This window comes from Solanum stenotomum, chromosome 5 (genome assembly GCF_019186545.1).
Source record: "Solanum stenotomum isolate F172 chromosome 5, ASM1918654v1, whole genome shotgun sequence".
Classification (NCBI taxonomy): domain Eukaryota; kingdom Viridiplantae; phylum Streptophyta; class Magnoliopsida; order Solanales; family Solanaceae; genus Solanum; species Solanum stenotomum.
The window spans coordinates 51,492,623-51,512,203 of NC_064286.1; the positions used below are offsets into that span (position 1 = coordinate 51,492,623).

Consider the following 19,581-nt stretch of genomic DNA (forward strand, 5'->3'; position numbering starts at 1 on the left):
GGAGTACTTTTTAACAATGGACAGTAGCTAATCCTCAACTTCTCAAGCCCACGAAACATTCTTACCCCACTTGTTGTTGGTATCGATTCCACTCCCTTCCACTCAATAAGGCTATGCATATTCTCCAATACTAGTTCTTTTAATGATGGGAACACTTGGATAATGGCATTATTGCTGCTTGATCCCATATTGTTAACCTCAATACCATAAAATGTAGTTCCAATGCATTCCAGCTTATGGAACCCTACCAGTTCAAGATGCCGAAGGAATTTCAGTTGGCCAAGAGATGGAATTTCTTTGCAACTTCTGCAATTACTTAATTTCAACTTGACCAAATTTGGTAGCGACTCTTCATTGAACCATGAAGGAAATCTAGTACCCAAATATCTCACCACTTCGAATGTTTTCAAGTTAGGATGTGGTTGAAGACCATCCAACACATGCTCAGCATTGATCTCACATCCTTCTGATTCCTGATGGGACCATACATATGTCAGCTTGTAAATATTCGATTTCTCTTGTAAATATGCTGTTAGAGCTTCTTCTCTACTACGGACCAATTCCAGCTCATTGATATTCAATTCACCTCTAAGGTTCTTCAAATGACCTAATTCTTCTATTCGATGACCTTTCTCCAAACCCACATTGAAATATTGTAGGGTCTGAAGACAAGTCAATTGTCCCAGGTTAAGTGGCATCTGAGACGAAGAATAGAAATATATGTGTCTCAAACTTATCATATTTCCCATCTCATATGGAAATTCCTTGAGTGAATAGCAGTTATTGACTCTAAATGTTTGCAAATTATAGAGCTTGCAAATGGAGTCGGGCAAGGCTGTGATCTCAGTGCTCGAGATATCTAGATATCTCAAGTATATTAGCTTCCCGATTGAGGCTGACAACTCCTTGATTCCTGATCTAGACAAATTAAAAACTCTCAAGAACTTGAAGCTCAACAGCATATCTTCCGATATATATTTGCTTCTCCAGAACAGTGTGCACAAACGTCCTGGCTCATTTATCTTATCTATTTGATCACTTGGTGAGTCCCACCCAAAGTATCGCACTTGAGAAAGTTTTTCTCCATCATTGCCCTTCGGATCAAATAGTTTAGATTTGAAGATATCTCCAGCCAAATCATGCACAAGATCGTGCATCTTACAGTATTTTATATTGTTATGCTCATCTAACACAACATCTTGCAGCAAGGAATTTCTCAACAAGAGTTGAAAGAAGTTGTTCCCGATGTCTTCCATCACAGTGGTCTCTTGATATGGATGAAGAAAGCCTTCTGCCATCCGAGTTGGATTAGTTGGGCCTTTTCAAACATAAGATCTTTTGGTAACATTGCAAAGTAAGCAAAGCATTTTTTTAGATGTGGAGATGGTAGATAATCATAGCTGAGTTTTAGGATTTTCTTTATGCTATTTTCTCCATTATCATCTTCACCTGCAACAATGGGGTTGCCATCAAGAATTGCTTGCCATTCATGTTTTTCCTTGTTGTGTAATAGGCCTCCCAACACACTTGCAGCCAACGGTAGACCTTGACACATTTTAACAATCTTGTTGCCCATGCTTGCTAATTCTTCTGGAACCCTGCCATCAACAAATGCTTTTTGTTTGAAAATAGACCAACAATGATCTTCTGTTAGCTTTCCCAACATATGAAGATCTGCTGCTACTGTGGATGCCACTCTATTCATACGAGTAGTCACAAGAATGCAGTTTCCTTTGGCTGTATTTATTCCTCTCAACGTGTCCACGAACTCATGCCACGATGTAGAGTCAACACACCACAAATCATCCAGGACTAGCAAATAGTTGTTTCCACCCAATTTATCTTGTAGCTTCTTGACTATTATATCTCTCCTTTGAACCTCAACTTTCCTCTCTGTCAATGATTCAAGGATTTGTTCAAGAAAGCTCTTTGTTTCAGGCATTTCAGGTAGACACAACCAAATTCTCCTTTCAAAGATTTGCTTGATGTGTTCATCATTGTAAATCTTCTTAGCCACAGTTGTTTTCCCTAAACCCCCCATACCCACTATGGGAATGGTGCACATAACAACATCCTCCTCTCTCATGTTCAAAATTTTATCCTTTATCTCAGCAACATCCAAATCTCTACCAACAACATCTGAAGCAACTACTAAGGAATCTGTTTCTCGAATCGGTAGTATTTTCCGAGAAGGAACTATGAGTGAGTGGAGACCAAGGTCTTTGGCTGCCTTGTTAATAGCGGTCAACTCTTTATTAATACTGTTGATTATTCGAGACATTTTGCTCTTAAAAGCAGTATGAGAAAAGAAACCACTGACCTTTTTCATTGGGCTGTTTCAGATGTTCATCACTTTTGTTTTGAGAGATTCATATCTGAATCGATCAAACACATTTTCAGCATTTTCAGCAACTCTCTCAAGCCTCCTGAGCCATTGTTCGACAGACTGTTGTTTCTCAACTTGTGGTGTTTCAACATCATGAAGGAAAGCTTGGATTAAGGATACATTTTGTGTGAACATTTCCAGATCTTCGTTGAAATCCCTTGAGCTGTTGATCTCCTTGATAGTTAGAGAAAGCAGTTTGTCAAGAAAAACTTTAACAGTAGCAGCAAATACAGGATCTGCCATTGTTGTGTTTGCTTCTTCACCAAAGTCTTCTCAAAGTAAGTCTTCTTTTGGTAGTTGTTTGCAGAGAAAAAGCCCAAAAATCAAAATAATCCCTTATTTTGGGTTTAAAGATTCAAAGTAGTGTTTTGAGTTTTCAGATGGACCTCCAGTAGTCCCTCATCTTTATACTCTCTTCGTCTCATTTTATGTGGCAACATTTGATCGGGCCCAGAGTTGAAGAAATAAATGAAAATTTTGAAATGTTTACCAAATTGTCCTTTAAAAAGTAGATTCACTTTTCTCTCTCCTCATAAATGTATTGGAGTATTATTTTTAAGATTAAGTGAGACCAACAAAGATAAAAGATGAATTGTACCTTTAAATACTTAACATATAAGTAAATGCGACATTCTTTTTAGGACTGACCAAAAAGGAAATTGTGCCACATAAAATGGGACGGAGAAAGTAATAAATAGTGGTGTATTTTTGGTTCTTCCCCAAACTTTTACATATTATTTAACATTAATTTTATCTACAATTTTATGTATTAAATATGTTCAATCGTTTTTTATATATTTTTTAGAAATAATAACTCAATTTGTTGTATATTGAGTATCATTTCAATCAAATGAAATACATTAAAAACGACAATAAAGCATTACATATACACTAAGGACCATTTTGGTCATTTTATCTGTTATCACATCTACTAAATATATAAAAGGAGAAGGGCCTAAAATATCTTTAAGTAAAGAAAATGAAACAAAAATACTCTCCTTCCATCTTTGGGTTCCAAAATACCCTTTGATCCACCTCAATGGACCTATATTACCCTTCTACTTAACAGACTATTTAAGAGTAATAATTAATCCTTTCATTAATGACGTGGAAATTTTTAATTGGCTGAAGTTTAAGTTAACCTAAAAATAATAATAATTTCTCCTAAAAGTGCCTAACTTGGACAAAAGGCTTGGAGTTGATAACTGGAATTCCTTTTGAAGTTCTAAAAGATAAAGTTGCCCCTTTAGCTCCTGTATGCAGAGCATGCCTAACCCCAGAGCAAGTCCTCAGTGTTAACACATTAGAAATTCTCCTTACCGGAGTAGTTTGAGCTGAATTAGGTTCAGAATGTGATTTCCCTCTAACTCCATTTCCAATATGAGTATTGGGGTGTCGTATTTTCAATGGGAAGCTCTAAACTTTCATATTGGAGGTCTTGAGATGGATCAACGACGGAATTAAGAGGTGTGCGAGGAGGAGGAAAAGGAAACTGAGTGAAGAGGTTGTGGAAGTCACTCTTATTGGACTCTGTTGGTTTCAAATTGGTTCGAGAACTGGATCTAAGAGATTAAGAAGAAGCATCTTTCAACATTTTCTCTGCAAAATCGAAGAAACCTCACTTGTGATTTTTTAACATATGGGTTTGTAGAATTTTAAGTGGGTCGCGTAGAATTTAGTTGGATCCTAGCTTGATTAGGAGAAATTTTTATTTTTTGGTTAATTTAAACTTCAACCAATTAAAGATTGCCACGTCATTAATGAAATAATTAATTGTTACTTTTAAATAATATGTTAAGTGAAAGGGTAATATAGAGGTATTTTGGAGGAGTTCGAAGGTGGAAGGAGTGCATTTTTGTTCCATTTCCTATACTTGAAAGTTATTTTAGGTCATTTTCCGTATATAAAAAGGCGATTGAACATAACTTACATAATTGTGGATAAAATCAATGTTAAAAAATAGATAAAAATTTTAAAGGTGGACCAACAATAACCAATATTACAAATATGAGAGATTATTAGGTGGCTTCATGTAGAAACTATCACTTAGAATATTAACCTTATAATGGACTGTTTGGACTTTTTCTCGTTGTTTGCATATATAATCATTCAAGCGATTATAAAAAAAAATTAAAAAGAAAAAAAAGTCTACATATATGTGGATGAAAACCAAGTTTGAGCGCGTGAGAGTCTCAAATATATTAAAATGGATCCTTTTTCCTCTTATACTAGTAAAGGCAGGCCGGGCGTTGCCCGGGCCGAACACGAGCATCTGTGGCGCAAATATATATGACAGTCGAATCAGTTTTTGGAAGTAAGACTGATCAAATTTATGAGGGGCAGATGATGGCTGACAATGATCTTCAAGAGAACTATTAGGAGAAACAAACATCAGTGCAAAGGAAATTTAGTGAAGACAGAATCAAGCATTTGAATCAATGCGTAAACCTTTTCAGAGAATGAGCAGTCAGATCAGTTGCGCCTAAAATTATCAGTTGTATAAATAGCAAGTAGTTTTGCATTTTCTAAAGCACCTATTGGTTCCAGATGAGGAAGTTGAAAATGAGTTCCAAATGTCTCAGCAACATATCCTTGAGTCAAAATTGTTCTTTTTTGACGAACAATTTCTCTATTGATATGTTGGCAGTATACCTGGATTTTCAACAAGATACGCATTATCAATGGATAGGTTGAGGCAATCAGCTATATCTCAATCCTAATTATAATTTAACATAAATAAAGCATAACAAGAAAGTAGCAGGTATATTCCGAGCTTCATCACAAGGACATAACCCTACACTATCCAAATACACTAATTAAGGTTGGTAATTTTGAACTTAAGGATGGTAATTTTGAACTTTATGTCCAATTCAGAACTAGTAGGATTTGGAGGTATTACACGAGATAATAAAAGAGGATGGTTAAGAGGATTGTAAAAACACTTTAACAAAACTACACCAAAATCCTAATAACGTGTTATATCCAAATCCTTTTTTTCAACTATAACCCTATACCAATTCAGAATTAGCAGGATTTGGAAGTGTTACACGAGAAGTATTATAGGAGATAACAAAGGAGGATCGTTAAGAGAATTGTACAAAAACTTCAACAAAACTACACCGACACGGAAAGGTAGCTACCTGTGTTGGTTAGGTTTGCGAGGGGAAGTAAAAGAGGTGGCAAAGATTTGTTCACTGTAAAGTCTAGAGGGGTAAATAAGAGGACTATTTTGAAGTTGAGGTAGAGCTCCAACTATAGCTTTATATGAGAAATGATTCCCAAATCCTGTTTTGTACTTGAAATCAAAATCAGAAGGAAAATTGGAAGTTCTGCAATTATATGTGGTTGAACTTCAGTTANGGAGATAACAAAGGAGGATCGTTAAGAGAATTGTACAAAAACTTCAACAAAACTACACCGACACGGAAAGGTAGCTACCTGTGTTGGTTAGGTTTGCGAGGGGAAGTAAAAGAGGTGGCAAAGATTTGTTCACTGTAAAGTCTAGAGGGGTAAATAAGAGGACTATTTTGAAGTTGAGGTAGAGCTCCAACTATAGCTTTATATGAGAAATGATTCCCAAATCCTGTTTTGTACTTGAAATCAAAATCAGAAGGAAAATTGGAAGTTCTGCAATTATATGTGGTTGAACTTCAGTTATATAAAACCTCAAACACCGAGTTTCAAAATGAATGAACTTGAAAAATTTGCGTATAACAAATAATGATCTCAAAATAAGGCATCAGTACATGTACTTGATCGATTTTTCTTTTGAGACCTGAGTTTTATCGAAGAGGTTAGTGTAAAAGCGACATTTCCAAACCAATGTAAAACACTTATAAAAGCTATTACTATATACTACTATGCAGGACCTCATATAAATAAGTAAACAACTGAGATACTGAAAAGTGAAGGAAAAGTACAAGCTATACTGAATCCTGTGAATGCATTCAAAGAGAAAATTTATTGACTCGCAATGTGTGGAAGAGTGGTTAGATTTCTCAAACGGAAAATGTAGCCTCTTTCTTCAATTGCCTTGGTAGTGCAGTATGACTGTAGAGTAGACAAAACAAAGGCACCTCTGGCTTGACGTCGTCTGAACTTCAATTGCTTTAGTTGTTGATTGATATACAGGAGGCCCGAAAACAATCATCAAAGATAAAGCTATGTCATAGATATATCTAATACATGATACAATCTATACTTAAACAAAAGGATGATAAAAATGTCTTACCTCTAGAAGTGTTTTACCTATAAGATACAAATGTATCAATTTGGTAATGAGTTGGCATTATCAAATAATGGCAGGAAGTAAATTATTGATGTTTCTTAGGTATTTCTTGCTATATGAACGTGCGAACCAAGAAATCTGCAATTATAAAATACACAATGATGATCAGTAATTTTGATTACCGCTGGCTATCCTCAACTCTGTTGCAGAAGACTAAAAAGAAAGGAAGCAAGATGAATGTACGTGTAGTGTTTGCAAAGAGCAAAAAGGGGCAAAATATAGAGTATCTCAGGAGCAGAGTTTTCAAAGGTGATGCTCTCGCCAAAAAAATCCTCTCCCACCACAAATGTAGTCCCACACCGACATGTATCAGTACCAATTAACCTTGCAGTCTAATTATTAGATACACACAGTGGTATACATAATTACATATAAAGGAAAGATGACGCTGAAACATGTTTAAAGCTTGTTGGTGAGTAAATGTGCAGAGGGAATATATAAGTTGAAACAAACACTACATGATTGATGGGGAAAGTTGAGATTGTGTAAGTGTATGGTGAAGGATTATTGATTTATGAATATGTGTTGCCGGAACGTAGATCTATAGAAACAGTGCAGTTGCAGGAGACTTTTGCACCTGGGAAATACAGGAAATGGAAAATACAGTGAGAAGATCTTTATATGATTTTGGTCCCCTTACATTCATTAACAATAGCCTGAGGTAATATCATTCCCCTTCAGTTATGTGGCATGTCACAACACGTCCAATTACATCACATTTTTTTCGACGTGTCCACATTTTTTCTCTTGAAGACCATACAAAGTGTTGCAGAAATTCCTTGTAAAATAATTTCATATTTAGAGCATGGTCATTTGTTCTATTCATAGAGAAAAATTCAGTTAACATAGTTTTTTTTATCATTGGATTATTTAAGATTCTATTCACGCTTTTGGTGCTTTTAAAAGAAACAAATTGTTGTCCTTCTAAATGTAATTGAAGATGATACACAGCTGGAGTCATTTCACTAATAGGAAAAGCAAATAAACGCCAGGCTACTTCGGGTGGCAAAACCCATCTTGCAGATCGATATTCTTTTATTTCGTCTATTTCTGCATTGTCATGTAGAGAATATGCAATTTTATCATGTCCTTTGCAAATATATTTGTAAATATATTTCACAACTTTAATATCTGAACAAACTTCAACATTTAAATGACAATCAAATTTACAAAGCAAGTATGGGTTGTATGGGACAACCCACGAATTGTCCATATGATGTTTTCTTATGTATACAGTTTTTCCAGTATTAGGTCTCTTATAAAGTGGATATGAATTCTTTCCCTTTGATGTATGTTCAACAAAATCTTTTGGATATTGAAATTTACAGAAGCCTTTTTTTCCCATACATTAATTTATAGGATTTATATCACCACAAGGACCATGCATCATATGTTGAAGGACACGTGAATAAGATATTGTTCATTAGAATCAGGTAATTCAGCACAAACAAATTTATCATATGATTTAGGTGTTAACAATTTACATTTATTAGTAAGAATTATAAGAAAATGAGCATGTGGAAGACCCCATTTTTGAAATTCTATAGTATACATGAAAGCAACAACTTTTCCAAATATGTGTCTTTTTAAAATATCTACTTTTAGTTCTTCTACTTTCGCTCTGAATACACGTGAGACTAAATCAGGTCTATTTTGAGTTACATCGATCGATAACATATGTTGTTTTATTTCTGGCCAAGATGGATTGCACGTCATAGTCACAAAAAGATCAGGTTTTCCAAAATGTTGTACTAAGGCGATAGCATCCATATATCGACGCCGCATATCTCTTGGTCCACCTATGAAATTAACCGGGAGGAATGTTTTTTTGCCAATTTTGGAAGCCTCTATTTCACCAACTCGCAAAAAGTCAATAATTCCTTGTAATATATCTACTCGGAATAAGTCTTGATTAACTGAGACAAAATCCAATCTTTGTGTTTCAACTTTTATGAAAACATCAACTATAAATTGTTGTAATAATCTACCACAATGCAATACTTCATTTTCATCATCTTCTCTTATCTGAATTTTGTAACAGTAATATTCACGATAAGAAACCATATCTCTTTATCGTTTTCCTTTATTAAAGACTTGAGCCTCCATATGAAGAACTCCATCAATAGAGCATATATTATTTACACTTGGTAATTTTTCATGTTCACTGTAAGGTTGATTTCGTCGAATAATTTTTTTTATACCACAATGCCATCCGTTTTGACCATATGGAAACAGTAACGGATATTGTAAAGGATCATAACAACCATAATAATAATTTACTAAGCGAGTGTTATTACTATGAGTGTATATACGAATATGCGGCACATAAGTAACTTCAGTTGAATCATGTTCAAGCCATATTCCAGCTACCTCATATGCAGATGGTTAATTATAAACACGTTGATCTAAACCTGAATAGCATTTAAGTGCGATACAGAAATCAGATATTGTTGGGATGTTCATCAAGGACTTTATAAAAATAGAATATGGGTTTTTTGAAAGTATAGTCATAAGTTTCTTCACTGTTGATTCGCTAATATGCGTTGAATAAGCCATTCTGTTAGCCAGCTCACTTTCATTATCATAAAAGTATAGTTGTAGGTTCTTTGGTTTTTCAGAGGAGGAAAGTAAATCAGGTATAAAATGATACATTTGACCTTGCACTCAAAATGTATATATGCCAAGATATCTCTTAGCTAAAGTTTTGTCATAGATTACGCCAAGCGAGGTGAATGCAAACATATTATTATATGTTCTAATGTAAGTTCAAAAGTGTATAGATTCTTCAGTATTTCCCATATATAAATCAGATAAGTCATCAGGTAGTTGGTACGAAACTAACTTAATCAAGCCATTACCACAACAAAAGCCAGGTGATTCATATTGAAACCTTTTTGCATTGCAAAATTTACAGTTGCGAACATCTTTTAAACACACATAAGTAGATCGATTACCATTAATTTTTTTATGGGTATTTTTGCTCAACGTACAACATGTATGTTATAAGTACGGTTAAAACTGAGGGTAGCCTAATATTCTAACAAAGTAACAAGAGAAATTACTTTCGCATAAAATGAATACTAACCTTTCTTTGTAGCAACTTTAGGAGTGAGATTTTGCTGTTCCGAACATGCATTGGATGTTGAGCCTGAGATATAAATGACCTCAGGAATGACATTTTGTTGCGCCATACAAGTGTTGGATGTTGAGACTAAGATATAAATGGGAAAATTTAGATGTATATCTACAGTACAATGCATCTAAAAACCTAAAAGGCAGAGATTACAGGCTTACCTTTTTCAAATGCATAAAAAGGAGAGAAGAGTTGTTTTGCTTTGTTAGAAGAACATGTTGAAGTTCTAATTTGATTGGAGGCATTTTCTGGATGAAATGTAATAAACATTATCCATTAAATTAATATGTAAGTAGATAATTCTAATTTGATATTAGTAAAAATAAAGAGGCAGTAATTTTTCATTCCAACCTTGGATGTTAACAGAAGGAGGCTCTTTTAAAGTTTGTTCTTTTGTACGTGATAGTTTATTTGGTTGGTTGCAAGACATTTCTTCACAAGCTTTTCGCCGCAAAGTATCTGCATTTGAAATACTAAATTTGTTAAACAGCGTAGGCACACAACCAACAATACCAAATGATATAAAAATTTAGATTCCTGAAGAATCCTCAAAATGTGTCTATTGAACAGTTAAATACATCGCAAATGTCCAAGTTAAAATCTCAGATAGCACTCTTATGCAGGGCTGGCAGCTCATATCCCCAGCAGGGCTTTGCAATTCACATGCAATTGGTACTACAAGCTTGCTCTATACAGCCATGATTATGTGCCTTTGATGGGTCCACCTCCTCAACGCAGCTCAAGTTACAGAGCAGCTAGTCGGCATTTTTTTCCCAGTACAATTATATTTTTTCTTTCTCCTTTAATGGAGGGTCAGTTCATTTCAGACTAATAATTGATAGGCACTCATGGACCGGGTGATATGAAGCTCATCTATGGGATAAAAATTGTTGGAATGAAACACAGAACGAAAAAGGTAAACAAGGTTCATAATTTTTTTTAAAAATAATTTTCTGCTTAGTGATCTATTTCAGTTAATATTAGATATGAAGCCTATGTATTTTGCTAGCACCCAAGCTACAGAAATCAATCTATATGATTTTTGCTCGCACCATTTTAGAAAGCCTTTTTTTATATATAAATAAGATCAACCAAAATCTTCTCTTTGCTTAATTGCAAGCACGAAATAAACCCCCAAAAATTGTGGGACACAAACAAATTGAAAATATATTGCAAAATGAAATTAAACTATGCACAAGCCAGCGATGACCATAATATTTGCCGGATTATAGAAAGGGGAACATAAACAACTTACCTGAGCTAGTAGCCACCAAAGTAAAGCCGAAGTGAGGGCAGACCTTTGAAGACGAAGGTGTTGTTAGATTCAGTGAAGAACGCAACTTGTAACTTCGCTAAAAAGCAGAGGGAATTGGAGAGGAAGAGGAGAGAATAGCGGCGGAGATGGAGGTCTGTGGCAGTGCTTCACATGGAAGAAGGCGATAAGGTTGAGGCAGTAGAAAGATAAACATGTGACGGTGAAATGTCCAAAATGCCCCTTCAGTTCCATGTTAATTTCAGGGAAGCACACGTGTTGACAGAGGGGCGTGTGCTATTCCCTCTTCTTATATAGTAATTCATTTATTTAAGTAGTTTTTTAAATTTGTTTTATTTATATAAGTAGTTTTTTTTTATAAAGGGAAAATGGTTTGATATACTCCTCAATTTTATCATTTAGCGTTGAAATACCATTTTTACAAAAATTAGCTCATATATACCTTACTGTTATAATAATGACTCATATATATACCATTTTGATTTAAAAGTAACTCACATATACCCCTATCGTTACAAAGGTGAAAAAAATTAATTTATTTTTTTAATTATAATTCTTTTAAAAAATCATGTATTTGATATTTTCAGACATAAATTATTTTTCGACTTCTTTAATATTCTTTTTTTTTCATTTTTAGTGTAAAATCGGATAAAATAAAAGGAAAAAAAAGTATGAATGGAGAAGGATTAAAAAGCTAAAAAGTAAATTAATTTTTTTTAGCTATATTGTAATTTAGTTTTTATATGTATAAAAAACATATTTGGGACATTTATGGTAAATTTTATAATAAAATAAATGAAAATAAATAAATTTGACCATTAAAATACTAAATTCAAATTAGTCGATCATTATAAATAGTCAAAAGAAAAAAAATATGTGAGAAAGAATATACCACTGTATGAATCATCTTTTTTTTTTTATCCAGGGGAATAATTTGTAATTTACATCTTTAAGTATATTGTCACCAACTTAGACTTCCACCATGTAACATTTGATAACTTGCTCACGAATCTTTCACAATCTTATAAGCATGGATCATGACAATATGCTCTTTTGTGACTTGCAACCCAACTCGCCCATTTGATTAGGCCCTATCCTCATTGTTTATTATGCGCAAACACTAGCAAGATAAATTTCAAGAGGAAAAGCACAGCTACTTGAAAGCAAAGGCAGACCTAGTATTTTCTTTCAGGGGTGTCAATGAATGTAGTAAAAAAATAGCAAAGATGAATTTGAAGAGGAAAAGCACAGCTACATTTACTGATTAAAGAAGCAGTATATGAACTAGGCAAAGATGCAGCAGCTAAGTATTAAGTTCAAAATGTTTGCTGGAAACAAAAAACTCTTTGTACAAAAAGGCATGAACACTGTGCAAGAAAGGCCTCAGCTGTCAAATCTTAGTCATGCAAGTAAACAATATCTCCTCTCCAGTTTCCGCGGAATGTAAACACATCTAAGAGAAGTCTGCTCCAGTATACCATCTTGACAAGTTTCATGCCATTGTTTCATCCAAGAATCTGAAACATAGGAGACGGTAAATTAAAATGTCAGTTTTGGCAAACATTTCCTCCGATCCTTGGGAAATGGAGAAGCAACTCGTTGCAAACAACCTCGAAAAAGAGATTTTAGTGAAAGCAAGAACTATTAAGATATACAGGTATTGCTAAGGACATGTTTAGAGCCTATGAGGCACTCTTTTATATAAGATTCAAGACATAGCAGTCTTTTTCTTAAATTACAAATGTTTCAATGAATTATCCTTTGCTATGAAGCAAAAGTAACAAGTGTGCATATATATATATGTATAGATTTATCTTTACTGTCTAAAGTATAAAAATCAAACCAGTATAAGATTATGCCTTACTAAGAAACTTATATGAATTTACATAGGATTGCTCTTAGAGAGTTTTCAATTTACAAACAACAATACAAAAAAAAAAGAAAAAGATGAAGGTATATGCTGTAAAAACAGCATTTTGCAATCTTTTATTTACAAAAACTGACTTACCTTGAATTTTCTAGCTTTGTGCAACCAGAGTCTCCAAAATGAAATCAGTCTTGCATCTAAGAATCGTGTGTCAGCCGGGATATACATTTTGTACCTGAGCTGATATTGAGTTTACGCTTCTTTTGTACAGAAAAGAAGAAAAAAATAGATTCCAAGTGAACATCCAAAAGGGAAAGTCTAGAACGCTACATAAGTCTGCAGCAAGCAGTTAAAGTATCATAAAAAAAGGACATGGTACTTGTTGGTTGGTTGAACTACTCATTCATTATTTACCAAAAATACTTGTTAGTCTTTTATTTTCATTAACTCAATAAAAAGGTTATATTTCATTAAAAGAATAGTTTCGCTTGGGCAAATAAGCAACTGTGTACTAAATAGTTGTTGGTATCCCTGTAATGAAGAGTAAAATGTTGAGAGATTATGTAGTCTTTACCAAATGCTCGTGAAAGAGTCTACGGCTGAAGATTCTGTTCATCAACAAAGCAAACGTGTTTGTTCCTCCGTCGAACATAACCAACCCTGTTAAACAATAAAATTGTGTCATGAGAAAAAAAAAGAGTGCAAAAAAAAAAAACTTGAAAACTTGTTATAGCATTCTAAATGAAAGTGCACCTAACGTAATTGCCACCCATGGATTTTGACTTGAAATGCCACAATGACGTTCTAGAAAAACCTTGGAACTAATAATCAATGAGAAAAAAATACATAAATATTCATGATTAAACCATATCTTGAAAGTAATATAGATATTCATAAGTTTGTTTGAAGTGGAACAGAAAAATGTTTGGAGAATGGAGAAGAGTAACTCGTGGAAAATAATAATTAAAAATGCGACTCGGAAATTGAAAGAGAAACAGACACTTACGCAAGTCCTGAATTATGCTTCCCCCAACTTCAATTTTTTCAATATGCGAAATGTTGGACCACTGGGAGTTTGGGCCACTCCGATTGGTGCAACTTTCTTCTAACTGTGGGCAGCCTTTAATTTCCAGTTTCCATAATTTGGTGAGGCGTCGCATGGCATCTCTGGATGGCAGATGCTCTAGTTTCTCACAGTTTTCTAAACTTAACTGTTGCAAAGAAACAATGTTGCCAAGCCCATCCAACAGAGCTTCTAACAATGGACATTCATCTACACACAGATATTGTAATTTGGGCATGACATATGAGAAGTCCAGGTTCTGTATTCGTTTGCACCTCATTAGCGTTAATGTTTCAAGAGAAGTAAGGTTGTCAAATCTATGAGGAAGAGCCTCGATTCCGAATCCATATATTTGGATCTCTGTTAAGTCAGAGAGTTGCATAAACTGATAGGGCAGAGAATCCCAGTGACCATGTCCATACACCCTCAATGTACGAAGGGACAACAGCTGCTGAATGCCATTAAAAATCAATTGGAATGCATCAAAATCCACCATCTCTGAGAAAGGACCAATATCCAATATCCTTAACCGGGTGAGACGGTGAAGGCCCCCTGAGGGTACACTAATTAATTTGGGACATTCTGATATATCCAAATTGGAAAGTGAAGGCATTTCCCCCACATGTAAAGGAAATGAAACTAAATTATCACAGCAGCTGACCGTCAAAGATTCCAGAGACCGACAATGCTCTAGCATTCCACTTGGTAATCTGCTCAATCCATCACAATCCCATAACTGAAGACATTGGAGGGAAGTCAAATAATTCTCTCCACTGGGAACAGGAAAAGAACTGAAATTGGTGCAGTGCACAATCCTTAAGCTCCTAAGAGAATGGAGATCGTACAAGCTCAGTGGCAATTCACGAAACTCACTGCAGCCTGAGACCAAAAGGTGTTGAAGAGAAACGTTGTTGCGTAGCATCTCATCAGGAAGACAAGTGAGCTCTTTCACAGAATGGACAGTGAGTTTTATGAGAGATGTCAAGTTGCTGCACAAGTTCAACAGTGGCATTTCACTGTCAACTAGGACAATCTCTAATTCACGTAGGATTTCAAATTGATTCGGAGTACTTTTTAACAATGGACAGAAACTAATGCTCAACTTCTCAAGCCCAGGAAACATTCTTACCCCACTTGTTGGTATCAATTCCACTCCCTTCCACTCAGTAAGGCTACGCAAATCCTGCAATACAAGTTCTTTTAAGGATGGGAACACTTGGATATTGACATTATTGCTGCTTGATCCCTTGTTGTTAACCCCAATACCATAAAATGTAGTTCCAATGCATTCCACATCATGGAACCCTATCAATGCAAGACTCCGAAGGAATTTCAGTTGGCCAAGAGATGGAATTTCTTTGCACATTTTGCAACCAATTAAATTCAACTTGACCAAATTTGGTAGCGATTCTTCACCGAACCATGAAGGAAATCTAGTACCCAAATAGTTCTTCACCTGAAATATTTTCAATTCAGGATGCGGTTGAAGACCATCCAACACATGCTCATCATTGATCTCACATCCTTCTGATTCGTCATGGGACCATAGATATACCAGCTTGTAAATATTAAATTTCTCCCGTAGATATGCCGTTCGAGCTTCTTCTCTATTACGAACCAATTGGAGACCATTGATCTTTAATTCACCTCTAAGGTTCTTCAAACCACCTAATTCTTCTATTCGACGACCTTTCTCTAAACCCACATTGAAATACTGTAGGGTCTGAAGACAAGTCAACTGTCCCATGTTAAGTGGCATCTGAGATGGGTAGTAATATATGTGTCTCAAACTTATCATATTTCCCATCTCATATGGAAGTTCCTTGAGTGAATAGCAGTTATTGACTCTAAATGTTTGCAAATTATAGAGCTCGCAAATGGAGTCGGGCAAGGTTATGATCTTAGTGTTCGAGAGATCGAGATATCTCAAGTATATTAGCTTCCCGATTTTGGCCGACAACTCCTTGATTCCTGAACTGTATAAATTTAAAACTCTCAAGAACTTAAAGCTCAACAACATGTCTTCCCATATATAATTGCTTCTCCAAAACAGTGTGCACAAACGTCCTGGCTCATTTATCTCATCTATTTGATCACTTGGTGAGTCCCATCCAAAGTATCGCACTTGAGAAAGATTTTCTCCTCCATCGCCCCTCGGATCAAATAGTTTAGATTTTAAGATATCTCCAGCCAGATCATGGACAAGATCGTGCATCTTACAGTGTGTTATACTGTTGTGCTTATCTAGCTTAACATCTTGCAGCAAGGAATTTCGCAACAAGATTTGAAAAAACCTGTGCCCAACATCTTCCATCATGGTGGTCTCTTGACATGGACGGAGAAATCCTTCTGCCATCCAGAGTTGGATTAGTTGGTCCTTTTCAAACTCAAAATCTTTTGGAAACATTGCAAAGTAAGCAAAGCATTTTTTTAGATGTGGAGATGGTAGATAATCATAGCTGAGTTTTAGGATTTTTTTTATGCTATTTTCCCTGTTATCATCTTCACCTGCAACAATGGGGTTGCCATCAAGAATTGCTTGCCATTCATGTTTTTCCTTGTTGTTGTGTAAGAGGCCTCCCAACACACTTGCAGCCAATGGTAGACCTTGACACATTTTAACAATCTTGTTGCCCATGCTCGCTAATTCTTCTGGAACCCTGCCATCAACAAATGCTTTTTGTTTGAAAATAGACCAACAATGATCTTCTGTTAACTTTCCCAAGATATGAAGATCTGTTGCTATTGTGGATGCCACCCGCTTCATACGAGTAGTCACAAGAATGCAGTTTCCTCTGGATGTATTTATTCCTCTCAAGGTGTCAACGAACTCATGCCACAATGTAGAGTCAACACACCACAAATCATCCAGGACTAGCAAATAGTTTTTTCCTCCCAATTCATCTTGTAACTTCTTGACTATTATATCTCTCCTTTGGACCTCAATTTTCCTCTCTGTCAATGATTCGAGGATTTGTTCAAGAAAGCTCTTCGTTTCAGACATTTCAGGTAGACACAGCCAAATTCTCTTTTCAAAGATTTGCTTGATGTGTTCATCATTGTAAATCCTCTTAGCCACAGTTGTTTTCCCTAAACCCCCCATACCCACTATGGGAATGGTGCACAGAACAACATCCTCCTCTCTCATCTTCAAAATCTTCTCCTTTATCTCAGCAACATCCAAATCTCTACCAACAACATCTGAAGCAACTACTAAGGAATCTGTTTCTCGAATTGGTAGTATTTTCCGAGAAGGAACCATGAGTGATTGTAGACCGAGGTCTTTGGCTAACTTATTAATAGCCGCCAACTCTTTATTGATGTTGTTGATTTTTTGAGACATTTTTCTCTTAAAAGCAGTATGAGAAAAGAAACCACTGACCTTTTTCATTGGGCTGTTCATCACTTTTGTTTTGAGAGATTCATATCTGAATCGATCAAACACATTTTCAGTATCTTCAGCAACTCTCTCAAGCCTGTTGAGCCATTGTTCGACAGACTGTTGTTTCTCAACTTGTGGTGTTTCAACATCATGAATGAAAGCTTGGATTAAGGATACATTTTGTGTCAACATTTCGAGATCTTTGTTGAAATCCCTTGAGCTGTTGAGCTCCTCAATAGTGAGAGAAATCAACTTTTCAAGTAAAACTTGAACAGTAGCACCAATTACAGGATCAGCCATAGTTGTGTTTGGTTCTTCACAAAATCTTCTTTCTCTTCACCAAAGTCTTCTCAAAGTAAGTCTCCTTTTGGTAGTTGTTTGCAGAGCACTAAAAGGAAGATAATAATTCATATACAATCATTCAAACAGTAATAAAAAATGAAAAAGGCTAAATACATGTGGATGAAGAACAAGTTGAGTCTAATATCCTCTTATTTAAGTAGTTTTTTGTTTTATTTGTACAAGTAGTTTTATTTTACATTTTATTTGTACAAGTAGTTTTATTTTATTTGTATGAGTAGTTTTTTAATTTTCTATATGAAAAAAAATAAAAAATAAGGCCCTAAATAAGTAGTACAATTATCTATTCTCTTACACTTTGTTGTAAATTATACTTAAAAAGACTCAAAGAAAACTAGTTAAAATTACTCTATGTGTTAGGCAAATGTGGCTTTAATTAAAACTACTGAAAACGGACAAATATACCCTAAACTATCATTCGTTATACTTTTAAGACACTAGTATCCTTACCGTCTAAGTTTTGGGATGTATATATCCTTTAGACTAATGGAGAAACACATGTCTCGATATTAAAGCCTATCCGAAATTTACTTGATATCTACCCATAACAAAAAGACCACCCAAATAACTTTAAGACACACATCCAATTTCTAACCCAAAATCCCCCAAAATACTTCATACACAAAAGACTTCAATTTCAAACATTTCCAAAACACAAATCTCTTTTTCCCAATAGAAACATAAGGTATCGATCAGTACCAAAAGAAACTGACCATTATGTTTACAGGAGAAGAGGTGTTTTCACGTCAGCTCCATCTATGGGCACAATTACAAATACTTGTCAAAGCAGCAATTTGATTTGAACGACTCTTCTTTCACAGTAAAGCAAACCCATTTCACCATTTGTCCAACACAATTAGAAAAGGGTAGAGAACAGATTTTTTTAGCTTTCAAGTTCGCAACTTTATCAATGAAAAAGAATAACCCTCAATAATGATTACGACAAAAACAACCTTATTGCAAGTAAAGTAAAGCAAAAAATTGAGGGAAAAAAAAGAAGTTAATAAGTATCAAATTTCAAGATTTTGTGATGACAGGATCAGAATCCGCACCAGAGTTGAGCTTTGCTGAAGAAGAATTAGTGTTCTTGATAGAGCAAGATGACCTTTAAGCTTCAATGTGAGACTGACATTTCAAATAGTCGCCTTATTTTGGGGGGTTTGGGTTGTAAATGGGTGCAGATTTAAGTTATTTGGGGTGAGTCTTTTAAATATGTAAGAAATTAAGGGCCCGTTTGGTCATGCGATATGATATCATGATATGGAATCATGATATGGTATTATGATATGGAATCATGAGATGAAATTGAAGGTTTGTTTGGACATGCGATATGAAATTTTTGTGTTGTATATTTTCTTATAAACAAAAAAATCTCATAAGTTGTAAAACTATTAAAATAGCCCCAATTTTTTATTCAATCTTATCAAATAAATAAAAAATTATAAAATCGCATAATAAATTATTACAAAGTTATTTGTTCTCCACTTAAGTAATTGTTTTATCTAACTTTAATTTAATAAAAAATTGAACATAAATTGTAGTGTACTAGTCTTTAATATAATCATCCCACATAGTACAAACAATTTCATCACGTTGAACTTGCATTTCTCGATCATGTGACCGAGAAGACGAACCAACATTGTTACTTTGAGCCATTTGTTGGTCAATATCCTCCGCAATTATATCTTCATGTTCATAGACCGTAAATATTTCATCACTACTTTGGTATTTTCGCAAATAATTATGTAACACTGCACAAGCTATGACAATTTTCACTTGTGTATCAATATCATAATGGTTTATGCCTTGTTTTAGTATGCTAAATCTAT

The 19,581-nt window shown here is 34.8% G+C and overlaps 1 protein-coding gene and 2 long non-coding RNA genes across 3 annotated transcripts in view; 1 reads left to right on the forward strand and 2 right to left on the reverse strand.

Moving 5' to 3' along the window:
* The first annotated feature begins 1,455 nt into the window (after positions 1-1,455).
* Positions 1,456-19,581, forward strand: part of LOC125865728 (uncharacterized) — a 204,349-nt gene continuing 186,223 nt past the window's right edge. Inside the window, exon 1 of the long non-coding RNA XR_007446388.1 lies at positions 1,456-1,757. This is a non-coding gene — a long non-coding RNA (uncharacterized LOC125865728). The remainder of the gene's footprint in view (positions 1,758-19,581) is intronic.
* LOC125865727 (uncharacterized) lies at positions 9,811-11,226 on the reverse strand. Its single transcript, XR_007446387.1, has 4 exons — positions 11,063-11,226; positions 10,159-10,266; positions 9,969-10,055; positions 9,811-9,822 (listed from the first exon to the last, which is right to left on the reverse strand). It is a non-coding gene; the product is annotated as an uncharacterized LOC125865727 (long non-coding RNA).
* Positions 12,345-19,581, reverse strand: part of LOC125865716 (putative disease resistance protein RGA3) — a 185,948-nt gene continuing 178,711 nt past the window's right edge. Inside the window, exons 6-10 of the mRNA XM_049545938.1 lie at positions 13,954-15,935; positions 13,701-13,768; positions 13,522-13,607; positions 13,089-13,207; positions 12,345-12,597 (exon numbers count right to left, since the gene is read on the reverse strand). Of these exons, the coding sequence (XP_049401895.1) occupies positions 13,752-13,768; positions 13,954-15,935 (1,999 nt within the window). The 3' untranslated portion in view covers positions 12,345-12,597; positions 13,089-13,207; positions 13,522-13,607; positions 13,701-13,751. The remainder of the gene's footprint in view (positions 12,598-13,088; positions 13,208-13,521; positions 13,608-13,700; positions 13,769-13,953; positions 15,936-19,581) is intronic.